Source organism: Kogia breviceps, chromosome 10 (assembly GCF_026419965.1).
Source record: "Kogia breviceps isolate mKogBre1 chromosome 10, mKogBre1 haplotype 1, whole genome shotgun sequence".
NCBI classification, from domain to species: domain Eukaryota; kingdom Metazoa; phylum Chordata; class Mammalia; order Artiodactyla; family Physeteridae; genus Kogia; species Kogia breviceps.
In genome coordinates, this window is record NC_081319.1 from 69,589,670 (window position 1) to 69,607,567 (window position 17,898).

Here is a 17,898-nt window from a genome sequence, read left to right on the forward strand (position 1 = left end):
AAGGATTCCCCCTTGGAATCCTTGTGGATTCCAAGTGTGGGTCAAGAACCACACTTGGAAGTTTTCTCCCTATTCTCCTTCCCATTGGCTAGAATGCAGACCTTGGTGGGCATGAACCAAGGCCACCACTATAAGGCTGGCAGTTGAGGATGGGCAGGGCATTGAAGGCTGTTTAGCATTCTTAGCCCCACCCACTACTTATCAGGGCCTCCACCCCTTTGTCCCCAACATCATTTGGTCCTTTGAAGACCGAAAACATCTCCTATGAAGTTAGAACTGATAAACTGAGATAGAGGTTCCTGGAAGAAACTTATTTCCTACTATTTTGCCCTTTGCAAAGCAGGCACTATCTAGACAACTAAGTTGTCTGTCTCTCCAATACCAGATACCAGTCCGTGGCCTGTTAGGAACTAGGCCCCAGGCCACAGAGCAGGAGGTGAGCAGTAAGCAAAGCTTCATCTATGTTTACAGCCGCTCCCCATTGCTCACATTACCACCTGAGCTCCGCCTCCTGTCAGATCAGCGGTGACATTAGATTCTCTTAGGAGCTCGAACCCTACTGTGAACTGTGCATGCGAGGGATCTAGGTTGCACACTCCTTATGAGAATCTAATGCCTGATGATCTGAGGTGGAGCTGAGGCAGTGATGCTAGCGCTGGGGAGCGGCTGCAAATACAGACTATCATTAGCAGAGGGGTTTGACTGCAGAGAGACCATAATAGATCAGTTGCTTGTAGACTCATATCAAAACCCTATCAGTGAGTGGCAAGTGACGACGAAGCTGCATCTTACGGAGTAGACTGGACATAAGCAACACACTTCTGGTGTCACTGTCTCTCATCACCCCCAGATGGGACCATCAAGTTGCAGGAAAACAAGCTCAGGGCTCCCACTGATTCTGAATTATGGTGAGTTGTATCATTGTTTCATTATATATTACAGTGTAATAATAATAGAAATAAAGTGCACAATAAATATAATGCGCTTGAGTCATCCCCAAACCATCCACCCCATCCCCACCCATGGAAAAATTGTCTTCCACGAAACCGGTCTCTGGTGACAAAAGTTTTGGGGACCACTGATCTAAGAAATACTCCGTAGTCTTTTCCAATAGCTCTCTTAAAATCATTTTTAAATTATTTTATTTTATTTTTTGGCTGCATCAGGTCTTAGTTGCGGCACGCGAGATCTTTTGTTGCGATGCACAGGCTCTTCCTTGCAGTGTGTGGGCTTCTCTCTAGTTGTGGTGCATGGGCTCCAGAGCTCATGAGCTCTGTAGTTGCAGTACACGGGCTCTCTAGTTGTGGTGTGCAGGCTCAGTAGTTGTGGCACGCGGGCTTAGTTGTCCTGTGGCATGTGGGATCTTAGTTCTCCAGCCAGGGATCGAACCGGCATCCCCTGCGTTGCGAGACAATTCTTAACCACTGGACCACCAGGGAAGTCCCTCCCTTGAAATCATTTTGGAAAAAATAAAAAATTTGGCTCTAATGGAAATCAGATCCAGTTCAAAATATGCCTATGGCTTCCCATACTATTCAGGGTAAAAGATAAATTCCTCTCTATGATGTCAAGGCCTCACAAGATCTGGTCTGGTTACCTCTCCTGTTATTCCCCAGCAAGTGCACGCTTGCCTAACCACCTATTTAAAACTACCTCACTCTATCTCCCTTCCCTGCTATATCATTGAAAGCATTTATCACAAACAAACATTCTATTGTTTACTTACTTAGTTGTCTGTCTCTCCTCAATTGAGGGTCAGCAACAATGAGGGCAAAAGTCTTTATTTTGTTCCTTGCATCCTGAGCACTAGGTGCTCAGTAAAGATTTATCGATTGAGTGGACGTGTGCATGGAAGCAGAAGCTGGGAGGATGGAAATACAAGCTGACACCCAAAGGAGGGTTTATGGGGTGCTGTGGGGCTCTTCTCCCCTCTGCCTTTATTCCTATCCTCTGCTATGGTCCCTCCCTTCGCTGGAGGCCTGCCTCCTCCAGCCGATTTCCTTAAACCAAAACCCTGGGAAGTGGAGGCACTCTTGGTCCCTTATAAACAACCAGAGCAAGGCCATTTCTTGATCTTAGGGAGGAAGTTTACAGGAATGCCTTTGGCCATATAAATGGCATTAGGTTTTATTGCAACTCCATTCTCGGGTATATTAGTAGATCAAACATTTCTGGAGAGGACTGAAACCCGAATGATGGCAGTTGATGGCCTGTGGAAGAGGTGACGTTATGGTAAATTATGATCAAATCCTATGGCAAAACCCATGATCTATAAGCAACATGGGCGTCAGCTAAAATTAAATGATGCTTGGATCCTGAAGTACAACCAGCAGGATCCCTAATATCCATTCTGTACGCCCGCCCCTCACTTACTTCAGCGATTGGTGGAGGAAGGAAGGTTAGGGTCAGCCGCAGAGGACCCGCTCCTCCATCAAGCCCCGCCCCACTCTATCTCTTGCATGACCCCGCCCACTAACCTATTTCCTTCTGGCACCGCCCCCACTCTGCTCCCGCCTCGTCAGCAGATCTGCACTCGGCCTTCGCGCCGCCTCCCTACTCCTATCTTCCTTACCCCTTCCGGCCTGCCCTTGCGCCCAGCCCGGGCCTTTCCTTTCTGACAGCTCTAGTCTCGCGCGCTGGCTGGATGCGAGTCCGAGAGCCTCCCCAAACGCTGAGGAGGGAATGTGGCGCGCGCGGGAAGGGGCCGGCCGCAGCATCAGGGCCGGTGCTGTCGGCCGCCTCCCTTTCCCCAGGCTCCGGAGCTGAGGCCCGAAACCAGAGAGCTGGGCGGCGCGGCTCCCTGGCCCCGGGCATGGAGGCCCCGGAGGCGGCACCCGCTCAGGCTGAGGGCGCGGAGCCGGCGCCCTGGGCGCACCTAGAGGCCCCCGCCCGCCTCTTGCTGCAGGCGCTGCAGGCGGGGCCCGATGGGGCGCGACGCGGCTTGGGGGTGCTGCGGGCTCTGAGCGGCCGCGGCGGGGAGCCCTTCGGCTGGGACCGCGTCTTCGAGGCGCTGTGCCGGGAGGAGCCAGTCGTGGAGGGCCCGGACTGTCGCCTGGAGCTGTAAGTCGTCCGCCCGCGTTGCTCCTGCCCTGCTGGTCGCGGCGGCCGCTGGCGTAGCTCGGGGCGTCGCCCGTCATCCTCCATGGTAGTGTGAGGTAGGGGCTGGCGCTACCCACTTCTCTAGATGAGAAGACCGAGGCACGGAGAGGTGAATACTTGCCCCGAGAGCGGGACCCTGCCGCGCTCCCTATGAGGAGGGGCCTCCGGCAGACCCTCATGGCGTAGGTACTGGGTGCAGTGCTGCCCACCTAGACGGGAGACACCTGCCCTCGGTTGGGTGTAAATGAATAATTATAAGTCAGTGGATTCTAATTAATTTTAATCACACACTTCCATCTCTTACCTCCAGTATAGGTCAAGAGTACACGTGTGTTAAAATACGTACATTGTCAAGTATACATAAATAGACATTTTTTAAAAATTTATTTATTTATGGCTGTGTTGGGTTTTCGTTGCTGCACGCGGGCTTTCTCTAGTTGCGGAGAGCAGGGACTACTCTTCATTGCAGTGCGAGGGCTTCTCATTGCTGTGGCTTCTCGTTGCGGAGCACGGGCTCTAGGCGCGCAGGCTTCAGTAGTTGTGGCATGTGGGCTCAGGAGTTGTGGCACATGGGCTCTAGAGAACAGGCTCAGTAGTTGTGGCGCACGGGCTTAGTTGCTCTGCGGCATGTGGGATCTTCCTGGACCAGGGATGGAACCTGTGGCCCCTGCATTGGCAGGTGGACTCCTAACCACTGCGCCACCAGGGAAGTCCCCATAAATAGAAATTTAAAACGTGGTAGGGCTTCCCTGGTGGCGCAGTGGTTGAGAGAGTCCGCCTGCCGATGCAGGGGACACGGGTTCGTGCCCCGGTCCGGGAAGATCCCACATGCCGCGGAGCGGCTGGGCCCGTGAGCCATGGCCGCTGAGCCTGCGCGTCCGGAGCCTGTGCTCTGCAGCGGGAGAGGCCACAACAGTGAGAGGCCCGCATACCGCAAAAAAAAAAAAAAAAAAAAAAAAAAAAAAAAAAAATTAAAACGTGGTAAATGACAATAAACATCTGATCATGCTGGCTTTATATTATCAATTTTTCAAAGCATAATATACAGTTTAGGGCAAGATCTCTTACCTTAATGATGGTGTGGTTTTTTTTGTTTTTGTTTTTTTTGGTACGCGGGTCTCTCACTGTTGTGGCCTCTCCTGTTGCGGAGCACAGGCTCCGGACTCAGTGGCCATGGCTCACGGGCCCAGCCGCTCCGCGGCATGTGGGATCTTCCCGGACCGGGGCACGGACCCGTGTCCCCTGCATCGGCAGGCGGACTCCCAACCACTGTGCCACCAGGGAAGCTCCTAGGATGGTGTTCTTGATAATTTCTAGTCTTTTGGGTGACTTTGAACTTTTTTCCCCCTCTTTATTGGCTAAGAATCCCAACTAGGAGCAGAAGTGTCAGCTCTGCCATTTTTAAATTAGGTTGTGCTTCCCTTACTGGTAGTCAGTTTCTTTTCTGACATCCTTGTAAGCCATGTGTCCATTTTGTGACAGTTCGTTTTGTTAAGAAAGATAATACAGCGTCCATAGATGCACTTAACTATCTAGTTAAGTAAAATACAGAAAGTAACGGAGTGAGGTGCAACCTTCAGCCTCTAGGGGGCTGAAGAGCAGGCCTCCCACTCTCCTTGAATACCCCTCCCCAAGAATTGGGCTGGACACTGGAATATGGAGGGCCAATCCATATTTTAAATATTTGTAATACTTAATTTTTTATGTTTTAGATAAATAGAAATAGAAGTTCTATTATTTTCTTCCCACACTCCATCTTGAATTTCTTTCAAGAGAATGGTCAAGAGAATTTTCTGAATCCACAAATTAGACGCTCTAGAAATGTTTACCCAATGGTCTGGCTCTTTCTGGACAGAGTAAGGGGAATGGAACTTAACTTGTGGACCCTGGATAGAACTGTACTGCAGTATAATTGTTTTCTTTTGTAATCCTATGTATTTTATGCATTTAACCCTCTTATTCCGATAAGGGACTCCATGCACAAAACAGGTGAAAGTCCTTGGAATAGGCTCTTCCCCACTTCTCTACTCCCAGTATCCTCCACCACAAATTGACGATCTTTTTAACTTTTACTCTAGTTTTCTCTCTCATTTAGTGTTTTTTCTCCACAAAAAAATAAAAGGTTTCGTTCCTCTCTCATATATCCCAAGTGCCTCTGTGTGTGATGACAAACAGCCCCTCAAAGTCATGTATACAGAGGTGCAGAGGCGTGATGGGTGGTGGGCTAGATGCATTTATGACCTGCTTGCCACTCCAGCAAGCCTCAGGTCACATAGCATCTGCATTCGTGCCTTTGTCACGTTACAGATGGCTCCTTTGCTCTGTCCGCAGCAGTCTTGCTGATCTGTGAACACTTATTCTCAGAGATTTAATTCAGTCAATAAATGTGCACCAAGTACCTGCTTTAGGCTGGTCTTGTGCTGGGTACTGGGACACAGAGGAAAGAGACACTGCTTCTGCCTCTCAGGAACTCAGTACAGTGTAAGGAACATCAGAGCTGGACAGATGTGACCCTGTGAGTTCCAGGGCACTGCCAAGGGGAGCACAGGGCTGCAGGCTAAGCATTGCTCAGTATTCTGGAGTACTATTTTTACGTAAAGTTTGGGAAAGGGCTTTTTTTTCTTTTTTACATAAAGCAAGCATGGATCTATTATAGGGTAGGTTTCAACGTGAATTTTTGAGCTGAAATAGGAGATGTCGAAGAGCAGGGTAGTGTAGAATAGATGCTCACTTGTTGAATGATTTCCATGCTATCCCCTCCTCCATCCATACTGACTCGCAGGTACTGCCCACCAGCGCCCCCGTCTGTCCGGTACCATCTAGCCTCTAGCTCTACCCAGTCTGCCCTATGTTCCTTTCAGCAAGTCATCTTAACTGCATGTTCTCCCTCTGCTACCCAGGAAACCACTGCTGCTGCGCTTGCCCCCATTATGCCAAAGAAACCTGATGTCCCTACTGATGGCTGTTTGGCCGTCACTGCCTGAAAGCAGTCTCCTCCCTGTGCTGCAGATTGTGCAGCAGGATTCAAGCCCCGACCCTGATCCCTGGCTCCGGGCCCTTGGGGAATTTCTGCGAAGGGATCTTGGTGTTGGGGTCTCCATTGAGGGAGCATCCCCACTGTCTAAAAGGTGCCAGAGACAGCTCCGAGGCCTGTGTGGGCAGCTGGGCCAAGGGGGCAGGAAGTTGAAGTTGCCCCAGGCTCCAGATCCTGAAGGGAAAGAAGAGCAGGAGGAGCACAAGGACTCCCAGCGGCCTGGGAAACGCAGAAAGGAACCGGAGGAAGAGCCTGCCAGTCCTGAGGGGGAGAGGGCCCCCAAAAGGCTCCGGTGTTTGGAAAAGGAAGAAGAAAGCCATGAAGAAAACAGACCTGAACATGAATCTTTGGAATTCCTGGCCAATGGAGGGGGTGCTTCATCCATTGAGAACCAGCCTGTTTTGGGGGCGAAGCCCAGTGAGGCTGGTCAGAGTCTAGAGGATGCTAAGGGCCTACCTGAGAGTTTGGAGTTGCCCAGAGCTATCCAGGTACTAGGGTGAGGAGGCTGCTTTAGAGTGATTCTTCAGGAATGGGGGGTTTATACAGGGCAAAAGCTGGTTGGGATACTGTGTCCCACTTGGGATAACTGTAGTCTGTGGAGCAAGGGGAAGGAGGTGGGGTTGAGGGAATGTAGTTTCTGCTCCACAGATTCTGAGGAGCGGGTGGGGACAGGAGTTACTGGAGGTGGGAACCCTTGACCAAATGATCAATAGTGTGAGGTTAAGGATACCACGGAAGAGAAAAGGCTCTGGAGCTACCCCTGCCACCCACCTTATGGGAATGGGGGAATCATACCAGCATCCAGCCTGTCCTCCCAGCCCAAGGCCTGGGTCTGCCCCCATTAGGATGGGTGCAGAGAAGACAAGTCTGTTCAGTTGGGTTTACATAGGTCTTGTCTAGTTTGAGTTCTTAAGCACTTTGCAAGGTTTACGCTTCATGTTCTGGCTCCCTTGAATCATCTTTGCCTGCTAGTGCCCACTGACCTGGGGCCTTCTCAGAGAGGGGGCTGGGTCTGGGTTGGGGGCCATACTGCATGGGTGGGGACATGGCAGTGACTGGGCTCTCCTCTGCAGGAACAAGTTCCCAGGCTGCAGCAGCTGCTCAAGACCCTCGGGAAGGTGACTGGCCCTACTCTGCTACCCAGAACCCTTCTTCCGCCCCCTGCCTGGGCCCCAGCTGTGCCCAGGGAAGCCCCAGTGCAGTGAGGCACAGGCTGTTTGGGTGAGGGGGTTAGAATGAAGGTCTGAGGACAGTCGCTGCAAAGGCTTTTCTTGGTCCAAGTATGTTGTCTAACCTGAGGCAGGTTCCAACTCCAGGCAAGTTCCTCTCCTCTAGTAGCACCTTCTGGGGTCCTTAGCCATCCACTCTGCCAATTGAAGGGGTGGCCTCAGTGACTTGTCACTGAGGGCTCTGCAGGTCCTAACATGGGATTTGCCTTCCCAGGGGTTGGAAGGGCTGGAGGGCACCCCACCAGTTGAGCTGCAGCTTCTCCACGAATGCAGTCCTGGCCAGGTGAGTCCAGAAAAACTGTCTGGCCCTGAGGACATGGTCCCTCTCTCCATTTTAGTTTGTGTTTCCCTGCCTCATGTAGGAATTTGGAGAGGGGATTTTGTTGGGTGTTTTGGTCTCAGGGGCAGGGGTGGCCCTCAGTGGTTTCTTTTAGCCCTTGGTTCCTCCCCATAGGGCAGCTCTCCCCACCTTACCTTACCCTGGAGTGTCCTGGCCCCGCCCCTTCTGCTGCCCGGTTGGATTGAGACAGCCTAGCAGAGACAGGCTGAGTGTCCTGGTGTCCTCCCTCCTCCTTGGCAGGTGGACCTGGTGTGTGCCCAGCTGCAGCTCCCGCAGCTCTCGGACACGGGTCTCCTGCAGCTCTGCACCTGGCTGCTGGCCCTTTCACCAGACCTCAGCCTCAGCAATGCTACTGTGCTGACCAGGAGCCTCTTCCTTGGACGGGTAGGTGTGCTGAGATGCACATGGAGTGCCAGGGACAGTGAAGGAGAGAGTTTGAACCCTCAGCAGGGTGGGAGAGGAGGTTCCCAGCCTTGCATGCATCTGCTTGTCTGGGGAGCCTGGGGCAAGTGAAGGGCATAGCCCCCTAGGCCATCTACCCACCTGGCATCTAACTCCTCCCTCTTGGGCCCCAGATCCTTACAGAAGCGGAAGGGATTTGGGGTTTGGGATTGGATATTTGGGAGCTGGGGAAGGGAGCTATGGGTCCTTTCCAATGAGTGGATCCATGTGAGTCCTAGATAAAAGAACTTTTTTTTTCTCTGTACTGTAATGTGTGAGCCTCTGAAATACGTGTCCAATAAACACTGATAGGAAGGAAGAAGAAAGAAATTAATATTTTCCTCCCCATTGGCTGTAGATTCTCTCCCTGACTTCCTCAGCCTCCCGCTTGCTCACAACTGCCCTGACCTCCTTCTGTACTAAGTACACCTACGCCGTCTGCAGAGCCCTCCTTGGCCCTGTGCTCCAAGCCCCAGGAACAGGTAATTCTGGAATGGGCCCCAGGCCTGGTAGCTCTGCCCTGTCTGCTCCCAGCACCCTTCACCCCCTGGGTGGCCCTGGCAGGAGCTGAGTTTTCAATGAGTGAAGATACCTGTTGCTTCCCTGACGATGCCACCTGTAAAGGGCCAGGCATTTTGTTCCCTGCTAGCCCCATTCTCTCCTGCTAGCTTCTCCCAGACTTCTCCCCTCTGCTGTCGCCCACCCAGGTCCAGCTCAAACAGAGTTACTGTGTTGCCTTACAAAGGACGAGGCCCTGGAGCCGGACATGCAGGCTCTAATGCTGGGGTGAGTGTACAAGCTCCACGCTGGCCCCACCCGCACCTCCTCCCTCTGGCCAAACCTGCTCTTGGCATTCTGGACTTGGAGCCGGCTGGGTACCAGGCCCTGTGCCTGAAATACAGGCAGTGGCACAGCCGATGCCCCCTCTCGCTGTCCTGAGCCTGGCTTGTGCCTTCCCACCCGTGGGCCCCTGTAAGTTACCATCCCATGCACCTTCCCAAGCCCAGGGTTTCAGTCTTCTGTGCCAGGTGCCCCTGGGAATGCAAAGAGGCTGATGCTCCTGCACTTGAGTTCTTGGTGTAGTTGGAACATGGCGTAGTGGTTCAGAGCACTGGCTCTGGAGTCAAACAGACATGGTTGCAGATCTCAGCCTTGCCTTTTATTTAAATGTGTGAGTTTTAAACAGGTTCTTCCATCTCTCTGAGCCTCTGTTTCCACGTATGAAGTCTAGATAGTAAATGTGATAATGCATATAATGGCCTTGGCACAGTATTTGTCACCTAGTGAGTGCTCAAATATTGTTATTAAATTGGGGTTAAATTTGGGTATCAAAATGGGGGAGTCAAGATACAGACATGTAGAAATAATGAGTAGGTGAGATCTCATTGGACACTAACATGAAATAGGAAATGCTAAGTATAATGAGAAGGGGACAGTCGCAAAAATACTACCAGCCACCAGTAATTGAGCACTTTCTCTGTGCTTTAGATTTATTACTTTGTTAGTCTTCATGCAATCCTGTGAGGTAAGTGCTGCGGCCGCCTTAGAGAGGGAAAAACTGAAGCTCAGAGAGGTTGAGGGAGGTGGCCAAAGGTCACACAGCCAGCAAGTGCAAAAGCCTGGGATCAAACCCAAGTCTGTGCACCCAAGAAGCCACACCGTTTCCATGTGACATTCTGCTTTTCCAAACAAGCTGAGGACAGTAGGTGCAGCTGGAGTGGACCTCACCGTGGGCTGGGCTCCGCAGGGAGGTCTCACCTTCTCTAGGAAGCCTCCTGTGTGTCATCTCACCCATCGTCATCCTCCTCTTCCCTGGGTCGTCCTCTGCGTTCGAACTCAGGAGGCACTATCGACTCCTGGTTATTTTCCAGGGGACCTTTGTACCTCTCACTGCCAAATCCTTCATGTCAGGTCCTGGGGGTCTTGGGCTGTGGCCTTCCCAGCACTGAGTATGGGCTCTGCAGCAGTGGCTGCTAGATGGCCACCAGCATCGGGGGGCTCTGACTTCTTCCTCTGTTGGCTGGAGATCTTGGCTGTCCCCAGGGCCTTGCCCTGCCTTGGGGTAGGAGCAGTAAATACTCAGGCTCAGGTGGGAGGCTGAGCTTTCCTCACTGGGGCCTGTGCCTTACAGACAGATCCTGGAGCTGCCGTGGAAGGAAGAGACTTTCTTGGTGTTGCAGTCACTCCTGGAGCGGCAGGTGAGCAGGCTGCCTTGGGGAAGAGTGGACAAAGAAGCGCTGCAGTGCTGTGGCTGGGTGTGCAGCTCCTGGGTGTCTGACTCCTTTAGTGATGGAGGGGCAAGCAGGATGACTGCCCTCCGGCAGGGTGCCCGTGACAGTGGGAGGGTCCAGGGGCTTGAAAGGCCGGTAGCAGAGAGCTGACTGCACGGTGAATCCCAGCTCTGCCTCTTAGTAGCTGTGTGGCCTTGGGAGGGACTTTTTGATGTGTGTGTGTAAATTTAATTTATTTTTTAATTTAATTAATTTATGTTTTGGCCGCACTGTGTGGCATGCGGGATCCTAGTTCCCCGACCAGGGATTGAACCCGTGCCCCATGAAGTGGAAACGCAGAGTCCTAACCACTGGACTGCCAGGAACAGTGCCTAATTTATTTTTGAATAGGTAATAGATTCATATGTTCACAATTTTGAAAGCTTAAAAGGATATAGTGAAAAAATTTCCCCCAGCCACCCAGATTGCCCTCCGCAGGGCTAATCAGTGTTACTAGTTGCAGGGGAACCCTCCCAGAGATTCTCTCTATATACAAGGACACATGGTGAAATTTACTTTTCCCCTGCCTTTTACATAGATGGTAACACACCAAGCTCAGTGCTCTGCACTTTGCTTTTTTCATCTAACAGTACATTTCAGCAGTTTTTCCATATATCAGTACCTAAAATTCTGCCTTATTTGTTTATAACGTAGGTAGTTGACTTAACCTCTTTATGCCTCAGTTTCCTCATCTGCAAAAGGGGAGTGATGATAGCACCTACCACATAAAACTGGGGTGAGGTTTAAATGGTATAATTGGTGTAACGTGCTCAGAATGGTACCTAATGCATAATAAGTGTTTATTAAATTGTGACTATGAAGATCTGTTATTATACTGCCAGTGCCCCCTTGGTACCTCACTCCTTTATATCTTTAACCCCTAAGCCAGGCGAGGGATCCTTGCCCCCCATCTCCTGGTCTGAGCCTGTGCAACAGTGGCCACCATTTTTTTAGACATGTGTGCCAGGCTTTATGTGCATAATCTCATTTTATCCTTTTCACAGTCTTCAGAGTTTGACATCATGAGCCCCATTTTATAGATGTGGAAACTGAGTCTCAGTTAAGTGACCTGCACAGGGTCACCTGGTTAGGAAGTGATGGAGTTGGGAGTTGAATCCAGGGCCCTTTCTTGTGCTACTGTCTGATCTCCTAACGTGTGCAGGTGGAGATGCCCTCTGAGAAGTTCAGTGTGTTGATGGAGAAACTCTGTAAAGAGGGGCCAGGAGCCACCACGTCCATGGCCTATGCCAAGCTCATGCTGACAGTGATAACGAAGTATCAGGCCAATGTGAGTATTGGTAGGGCCATGAGGGCTGCTCCTGCTGCTCTGAGCCTGCCACGAGGGTATGTTTTCCAGGGAGAAAACCCTGAGTGTTAGCCTGGGAAACCACAAGTTCAAGCCCAAGATGGGAGTGAGACTGCTTAGGAGTTCATTTACCCAGCCAACACTGCTGTGGGCCAGATGCTATCTGGGGCTTTAGGGAATCAACAGTGACCATATCACCGTTTCTGTCCTGGACTTGACCCTCTCCCCCAGTTAGTGAGAGGGGAGAGAGATGATAAATGGCTCATTGTAATATCTGGTAGGAGCCAGGTGAAAGGTATGCACAGGGCATTTGATGACAGGAAAAGGGGGCTACTAAACCTTGTTTGTGGTTGGGAGTTGGGACAGGCTTCCTGAGTCTTAAAGGGTGAGTGGTAGTCAAGGGGGGAGATGCAGGAAAGGGCATTTCAGGCAAAAGAAACAGTGTAAAGCACTGAATGTCCCAGGGGATCTGCAGGTACATCATTGTAGCTGAGGCCTAAAATCCCAGGAGTAGACGGCTGTAGGGGATGAAGTTAGAGAGCTAAAATACTGAGAGCTGATACTTGTAGCCCCTGATATGTTCCAGGCATCGTTCTAAGCCCTTTGCATATGTTAACTCACTAGTTTATTCCAGGTGTTAGTCCTATGAGAAGATACTATTATTAGCTCCATTTTATAGGTGAGGAAATTGAGATGCAGGTTAAAGTAACTCGCCCAAGGTCACACTGCCAAGTCATGGTAGCATCTAATGGAGGGCCCTGTAAGTTATGGTGAGGAGCTTGGACTTTATCTTGAAGACCAGGTCTTCTCTTGGCTCTTAACCCTTTTCTTGGGATCACAGGCCTATTTGATGATTTGCTGAAAGGCATACATCCTCCCAGAAAAATGGAAATACGAATACACATCTTATGCACAATTTCAGGAGGCTCCTGGATCCTCTGAAGACCCTCTGTAGATCCTGGAAGGACCTCCAATATGAGGCATTAGAGGTTATCTCAGGGCCTTCAGCTGGAGTGACCTGATTAGATTTGTATTCTATAAAGAAACCTCTGGCCTTGGCAAGGAGTGGGGATTGGAAAGTGAAGGTACAGGGCAGAGATGGGTCAGGAGGTTGCAGCAACAGGTCAGGGAAGAAAGAGTGGCCCAGAAGGAATGTGGCAGCCACAGTGGAGTGTCTCTGAACCTCAGTTTCCTCATCTGTAAAATGGGAGGATTGTGAGGATTAAATGAAGTCATGAATATAAAGTGCTGCCACATAGTAAGCACCTAATAATTGTCAACTATTCTTAATATGGCTGACATAGTACGTTGTGCAGTTAGTATTTGACCACAGGTCTACCTGAATCCAAATACCTTGCTTAACCATGGTGAGATAATGAGGATAGATTGCTCAGGGAGTCATCTCCTCCTATTGTCCTTGTGTCCTGGATTTCTCTCTTCTAACTAAACAGAGCCCAGGGGCAGAGGGGAGAGGGGAGGGATCAGCTGCTAGAGTCCAGACACGATTCTTCCTTCTCTCCAGATCAGTGAGCCCCAGAGGCTGGGCCTGGCTGCAGCTCTGGAGCTCAATACCACTTTCCTGAGGAAGTCTCTGCAGGCTGCCTTGAGACATCTGGCCCCCTGACCATCCACCAAGGGACCACCCTCCCAGACCTCCCTCATCAGATTACCGAAGGACACTTCTGCCCTGAGCACCTCACCCTGCCCCTTGCCTGGGGGTCAGGGCTGAGCCTGGCCATCCCAGAGGTCAAATGCCTCCCTGCTCCAGGCTGCAGAGAGGCCATTTGGGCCTCCCAGCTAGCAGGAAGGGTCTGGGGCTAAGGGGGCTGGGTGAGTTGTATTACCAAGACCTGCTGAGCCTGGGCTGCCTTCTTGTCATTTCTACCTCAGGCTGTGGGGACAGACACTTTAAGATAGGCATCAGACTTCCTTGATGGTCCAGCGGTTAAGACTCCGCACTTCCATTGCAGGGGACGAGGGTTGGATCCCTGGTCGGGGAAGTTCTGCATGCCGTGAGATGTGGCCAAAATATAATAATAATAAATAAAATAGGAGTTAACATAGGCCTCAGTGGGGTCAAAGCAGACCCAGAGCAGACGACAGTGATGCTCCAGGAGCCCCGGGAGACCTGTGTGCTTAGCACAAATCTCTTGTGCTCAAGTGTATGTTATGATCCTCTGTGTTGTTTCTGACCTGAATAATTTCTCAGTGGTATTTCATAAAAAGTAGGAAGTTCAGTAATGTCTTATTAGAAGCAGTGCCTGTTGGGCTTCCCTGACGGCGCAGTGGTTGAGAGTCAGCCTGCCAATGCAGGGGACACGGGTTCGTGTCCCAGTCCGGGAGGATCCCACATGCTGCAGAGTGGCTGGGCCCGTGGGCCATGACCACTGAGCCTGCGCGTCCGGAGCCTGTGCTCCGCAATGGGAGAGGCCACAACAGTTAGAGGCCCACGTACTGCAAAAAAAAAAAAAAAAAAAAAAAGCAAGCAGTGCCTGCCTTCCTACTAACTCCGGGTGTTTGCTGAAAACGAACACATACCACGCCACCCCCATCCAGCTCAGTGACAGGGGCATCTTTTTCCAAGGGAAATGTTTGGTGAGGGGAAGGTGGTAGAGTTCTGTGAGCCATATTATGTATGATACCACCCACCCCAGCCCTGTCAGAGCTGTCTGTTGAGTAGGTGGGGTGTGTGCATCCCGCACTGGGGAGGGTGGCTTGAGGGTGAGAATGACTCAGCCTGGAGTTGGGGAAGACTTTTGGGCAGATGATGGCTTTTGAGGAGGGATCTGAAGGGCTCCTGGGAATACTGTGAGCAGAGAACAGGATGAGGCCTATTGGACAGGAAAGGCAGAAAGGGTGTGCAACACTGTGGGCTTGTGTGTTCTACAACTATATTCCCACAGCACTTAGCTAGGCGCCTTGTTCATAGTAAAAACAACCTGGGGACTTCCTTGGTGGTCCAGTGGGAAAGACTCAGCACTCCGAATGCAGGGGGCCTGGGTTTGATCCCTGGGCAGGGAACTAGATCCCACATGCATGCTGCAACTAAGAGTTCGCATGCCGCAAATAAGATCACACATGCTGCAACTAAACATACCACAACGAAGATCCAGCGCGGCCAAAATAAATATTTAAGAAACAAACAAAAAGACACTTAACCTGTGGATGTTACTGAGTCAACTATCAGGTGAAAGTTCATCACCGAACCTTACCTGCTCCTCCCCACCGCAGGCTCTGAGGCGCCAGGAAGAGAACTCGACATTTCCCTTCCCACAACTTCCTCAGAAGCCGTGAGCCCCCGTTAGAACAAGATGATGAGGGAGAGAGGTCAGGAGCAAAGCCTGCTTTTGAGAAGTGAAGCCGGCGCAGGAGGTTTAAGGGACAAACATGTCGGAATTGCACGATCTCAGCGGCCAAAACGGGGCGGCGCCCACCAGTGTGACTACTGCAGCTCACCGCCCTGGGCCCAGCCTCTTCCCTAAGGGCCTCGGGCAGCAGCTGGTGGCAACAGGCGCCCGGGACCGCCGCAGGTCAGGTGGTCTCCGCGCAGGCCTAGCGGCGCAACACACAGCGACCGCGGCGCCCCACCCCCGGCACTGAGCGACCCGACTGCTCTCAAGTGGAAAGCCGCGGGAGCAAGGCATCTCTCGCGATAACCAGGTCCTATTTGAGCGCATGCGCGAACTGAGGTTGTCTCTTTTCCGGTTATCGGCGCGCCAGGGACTATGAGGTTAGTGGCTCGTATAGTGCTATCCGCACTCATCCGCGCCTCCGGGCGCCCCCGTGGGGAGGGATACACTACGGGCGGAATTGGGGGTCCCTGCCTATGCTTCGCCGTGGGGCATTTTTGCCAGGCTTCGGCCTACGGGCCTGGCGTTGGAGTTCGCGTGCCTAAGGCCGGCCGCCAGTAGGGCCCCTCTTCCCCGGGGTTTGCATCTGGTTCAGATTGCCCCACTTGGCGTCCGGAATTCCCGGGGAGTATTCCGTGGACTATCCCCGAGCCTGAGCCTTCTGACACCCCAACGGATTGGTCCACTGCTCGCTGGTCCTGAGCACTCGTCTTGCTTCCTTCTTGCAGCAGCAAAGTCTCCCGAGACACCCTCTACGAGGCGGTGCGGGAAGTCCTGCACGGGAACCAGCGCAAGCGCCGGAAGTAAGTGCGGACTTCCGCGGAGGGCTGCTTTGGGAAGCCGCGAGCGGTCCATTAACTTTGTTACGCATTTTTAAGGTTTTTGGAGACGGTGGAGCTTCAGATAAGCCTGAAGAACTATGACCCTCAGAAGGACAAACGCTTCTCGGGCACCGTCAGGTTGGCACCGTTCTAATCCCACCCAGCCCTCAGTGTCCCCATGCCTGTCTCCTCCCTTCAGGCTCCTGTTGAGCCCAAGGCGGCCAGGCACGTGCGGCACTGAAGTGCCCGGGTAGTGCAGACCCCCTGCTCCGGGCAGGCGTGGCTGGACGGACCCCCACCCTGGGTCTTAAAACAAGAGGGGAGGCGTGGGGAGGCCTTGGCTGAGCCCGCCGGCTAGTTTGAGAAGCCAGACTAGCTGTTGGTGAATGCGGACGCTCTGGGTAAGACTCAGTGCTGCAGCGGTCCCAGACCCCTTCACCTGCCCTTGGGACCCAGGGCTGGGTGTGACCTGTACTGTCCCCCAAAATACAGGCTTAAGTCTACTCCCCGCCCCAAGTTTTCCGTGTGTGTTCTGGGGGACCAGCAGCATTGTGATGAGGCCAAGGCTGTGGATATCCCCCACATGGACATCGAGGCCCTGAAGAAACTCAACAAGAATAAGAAACTGGTCAAGAAGCTGGGTGAGTGTGCCTGATGTGGTTTTGTATGTGGGGTAGGGTGGAGGCAGTTCTCACCTGAGTGGTAGAACCAGGTGTATTTCTCCCACTTGGATTTTAAAGTGATGATGGGGTAGAGTCATGACAGAAAGGATCTGCTGTGGTTGGTTAACTTGATTGGTATTTTTTAGCCACTTGAAAATTCTATTTTGCTTTGAGGATTGGATTTAATAAGGGAAGAAGGCCAGGTAGTGGTTCTCTAAGCAAGCGAGAACTGTCACATTGACAGGTCAGGTGTTGGTACATTCTGAATTGAAATTTCTACTTAAAACTCCCATATTTCATTTTAACCTTTAGGCTATGGGATTTGAGCATTTTACAGATAAATAGGTTCTCCAGTTGTGTAGCTAAAAAGGCAGGATTTGAAACCAGGCAGTCTTAACTAGTGTGAGCATTTTCCATTACAAGATGGGTTGTGAGTCAGCCCTGGACTTCAGCTACCCGGTTTCATGTGAATGTTGGGCCAGTAAAAGTTCAGAGGATGGAGATAATACTGGAATGGGGAGAGGATTAAAAAGACTCGGTAGGTGGGGAAGGGGTAGAGTGCTGGTTAGAGGCCACTTCTGCAGTTGTCTCATAGCTGTGTTTAGAGGTGTCTTCAGGGGCCAGGTCCTAACGACTTCCTCTCTTTACCAGCCAAGAAGTATGATGCCTTTTTGGCTTCAGAGTCTCTGATCAAGCAGATCCCACGAATCCTGGGCCCAGGCCTGAATAAGGCTGGCAAGTTCCCTTCCTTGCTGACCCACAATGAGAACATGGTGGCCAAAGTTGATGAAGTGAAGTCCACAATCAAGTTCCAGATGAAGAAGGTGAGAAGGTCTAGCCGGTTGCATAGGTTGAAGAGTGGTGAAGTTGACCCACGTTCTCCAAGTGGGAGCTCTGGTTTGCATTTCTGTGGATACTTGGGACTCGTGACAGTCACCTAACAGGATTGAAGCTTTTCAAATAACTCTGGTCTTGGTCTGGGGGCCAGAGCACTGCTCATTAGGTCACTGGAGGTCATAGGGATGGGCCATCTGGCTTGTAGACGGGCCCACTCTCCACATTCTCTTGAATCTAGCCACCAACCTGATTTGACCTTCCTCTCCCCACAGGTGCTGTGTCTGGCAGTGGCTGTTGGCCATGTGAAAATGACAGATGATGAGCTTGTGTACAACATCCACTTAGCCGTCAACTTCCTGGTGTCGTTGCTCAAGAAAAATTGGCAGAACGTTCGGGCTTTGTACATTAAGAGCACCATGGGCAAGCCCCAGCGCCTGTACTGAGGCACAGCTTAATAAACCATACTCCCACCATTACCACCGTCTCCTGTGGCTTCGGGAAGCGGGGTG

The 17,898-nt window shown here is 51.7% G+C and overlaps 2 protein-coding genes across 4 annotated transcripts; both read left to right on the top strand.

Moving 5' to 3' along the window:
* The first annotated feature begins 2,518 nt into the window (after positions 1-2,518).
* Positions 2,519-15,124, top strand: FANCE (FA complementation group E). Of its 3 annotated transcripts, none has more exons than XM_067006070.1 (10): positions 2,519-3,060; positions 6,000-6,621; positions 7,207-7,251; positions 7,577-7,645; positions 7,943-8,086; positions 8,502-8,625; positions 8,851-8,929; positions 10,275-10,341; positions 11,576-11,701; positions 13,247-13,782. In XM_067006070.1, exons 1-10 carry the CDS (start codon positions 2,645-2,647, stop codon positions 13,247-13,249), a joined length of 1,695 nt encoding a protein of 564 aa, XP_066862171.1. In that variant the 5' UTR covers positions 2,519-2,644; the 3' UTR covers positions 13,250-13,782. The 3 variants fall into 3 exon arrangements, with proteins under 3 accessions (XP_066862171.1, XP_058932346.1, XP_066862172.1); XM_059076363.2 differs by having other exon boundaries at positions 2,526-3,060; positions 13,242-13,782; XM_067006071.1 differs by lacking the exons at positions 11,576-11,701; positions 13,247-13,782 and adding an exon at positions 14,951-15,124 and having other exon boundaries at positions 2,550-3,060.
* RPL10A (ribosomal protein L10a) lies at positions 15,097-17,865 on the top strand. Its single transcript, XM_059076453.2, has 6 exons — positions 15,097-15,449; positions 15,798-15,872; positions 15,948-16,028; positions 16,383-16,531; positions 17,204-17,376; positions 17,662-17,865. The coding sequence occupies exons 1-6, from the start codon at positions 15,445-15,447 to the stop codon at positions 17,830-17,832; spliced, it is 654 nt and encodes a 217-aa protein (XP_058932436.1). The 5' UTR covers positions 15,097-15,444; the 3' UTR covers positions 17,833-17,865.
* Positions 17,866-17,898: the final 33 nt, after the last annotated feature.

Coding starts and splice junctions, on each gene's coding strand:
- RPL10A (XM_059076453.2), top strand. Junction 16,029..16,382: donor CGCTTCTCGGGCACCGTCAG/GTTGGCACCGTT, acceptor CCCAAAATACAG/GCTTAAGTCTACTCCCCGCC. Junction 17,377..17,661: donor TCAAGTTCCAGATGAAGAAG/GTGAGAAGGTCT, acceptor CTCTCCCCACAG/GTGCTGTGTCTGGCAGTGGC.
- FANCE (XM_059076363.2), top strand. CDS start 2,645: ATGCGAGTCCGAGAGCCTCCCCAAACGCTGAGGAGGGAATGTGGCGCG. Junction 8,930..10,274: donor ATGCAGGCTCTAATGCTGGG/GTGAGTGTACAA, acceptor TGTGCCTTACAG/ACAGATCCTGGAGCTGCCGT. Junction 10,342..11,575: donor AGTCACTCCTGGAGCGGCAG/GTGAGCAGGCTG, acceptor TAACGTGTGCAG/GTGGAGATGCCCTCTGAGAA.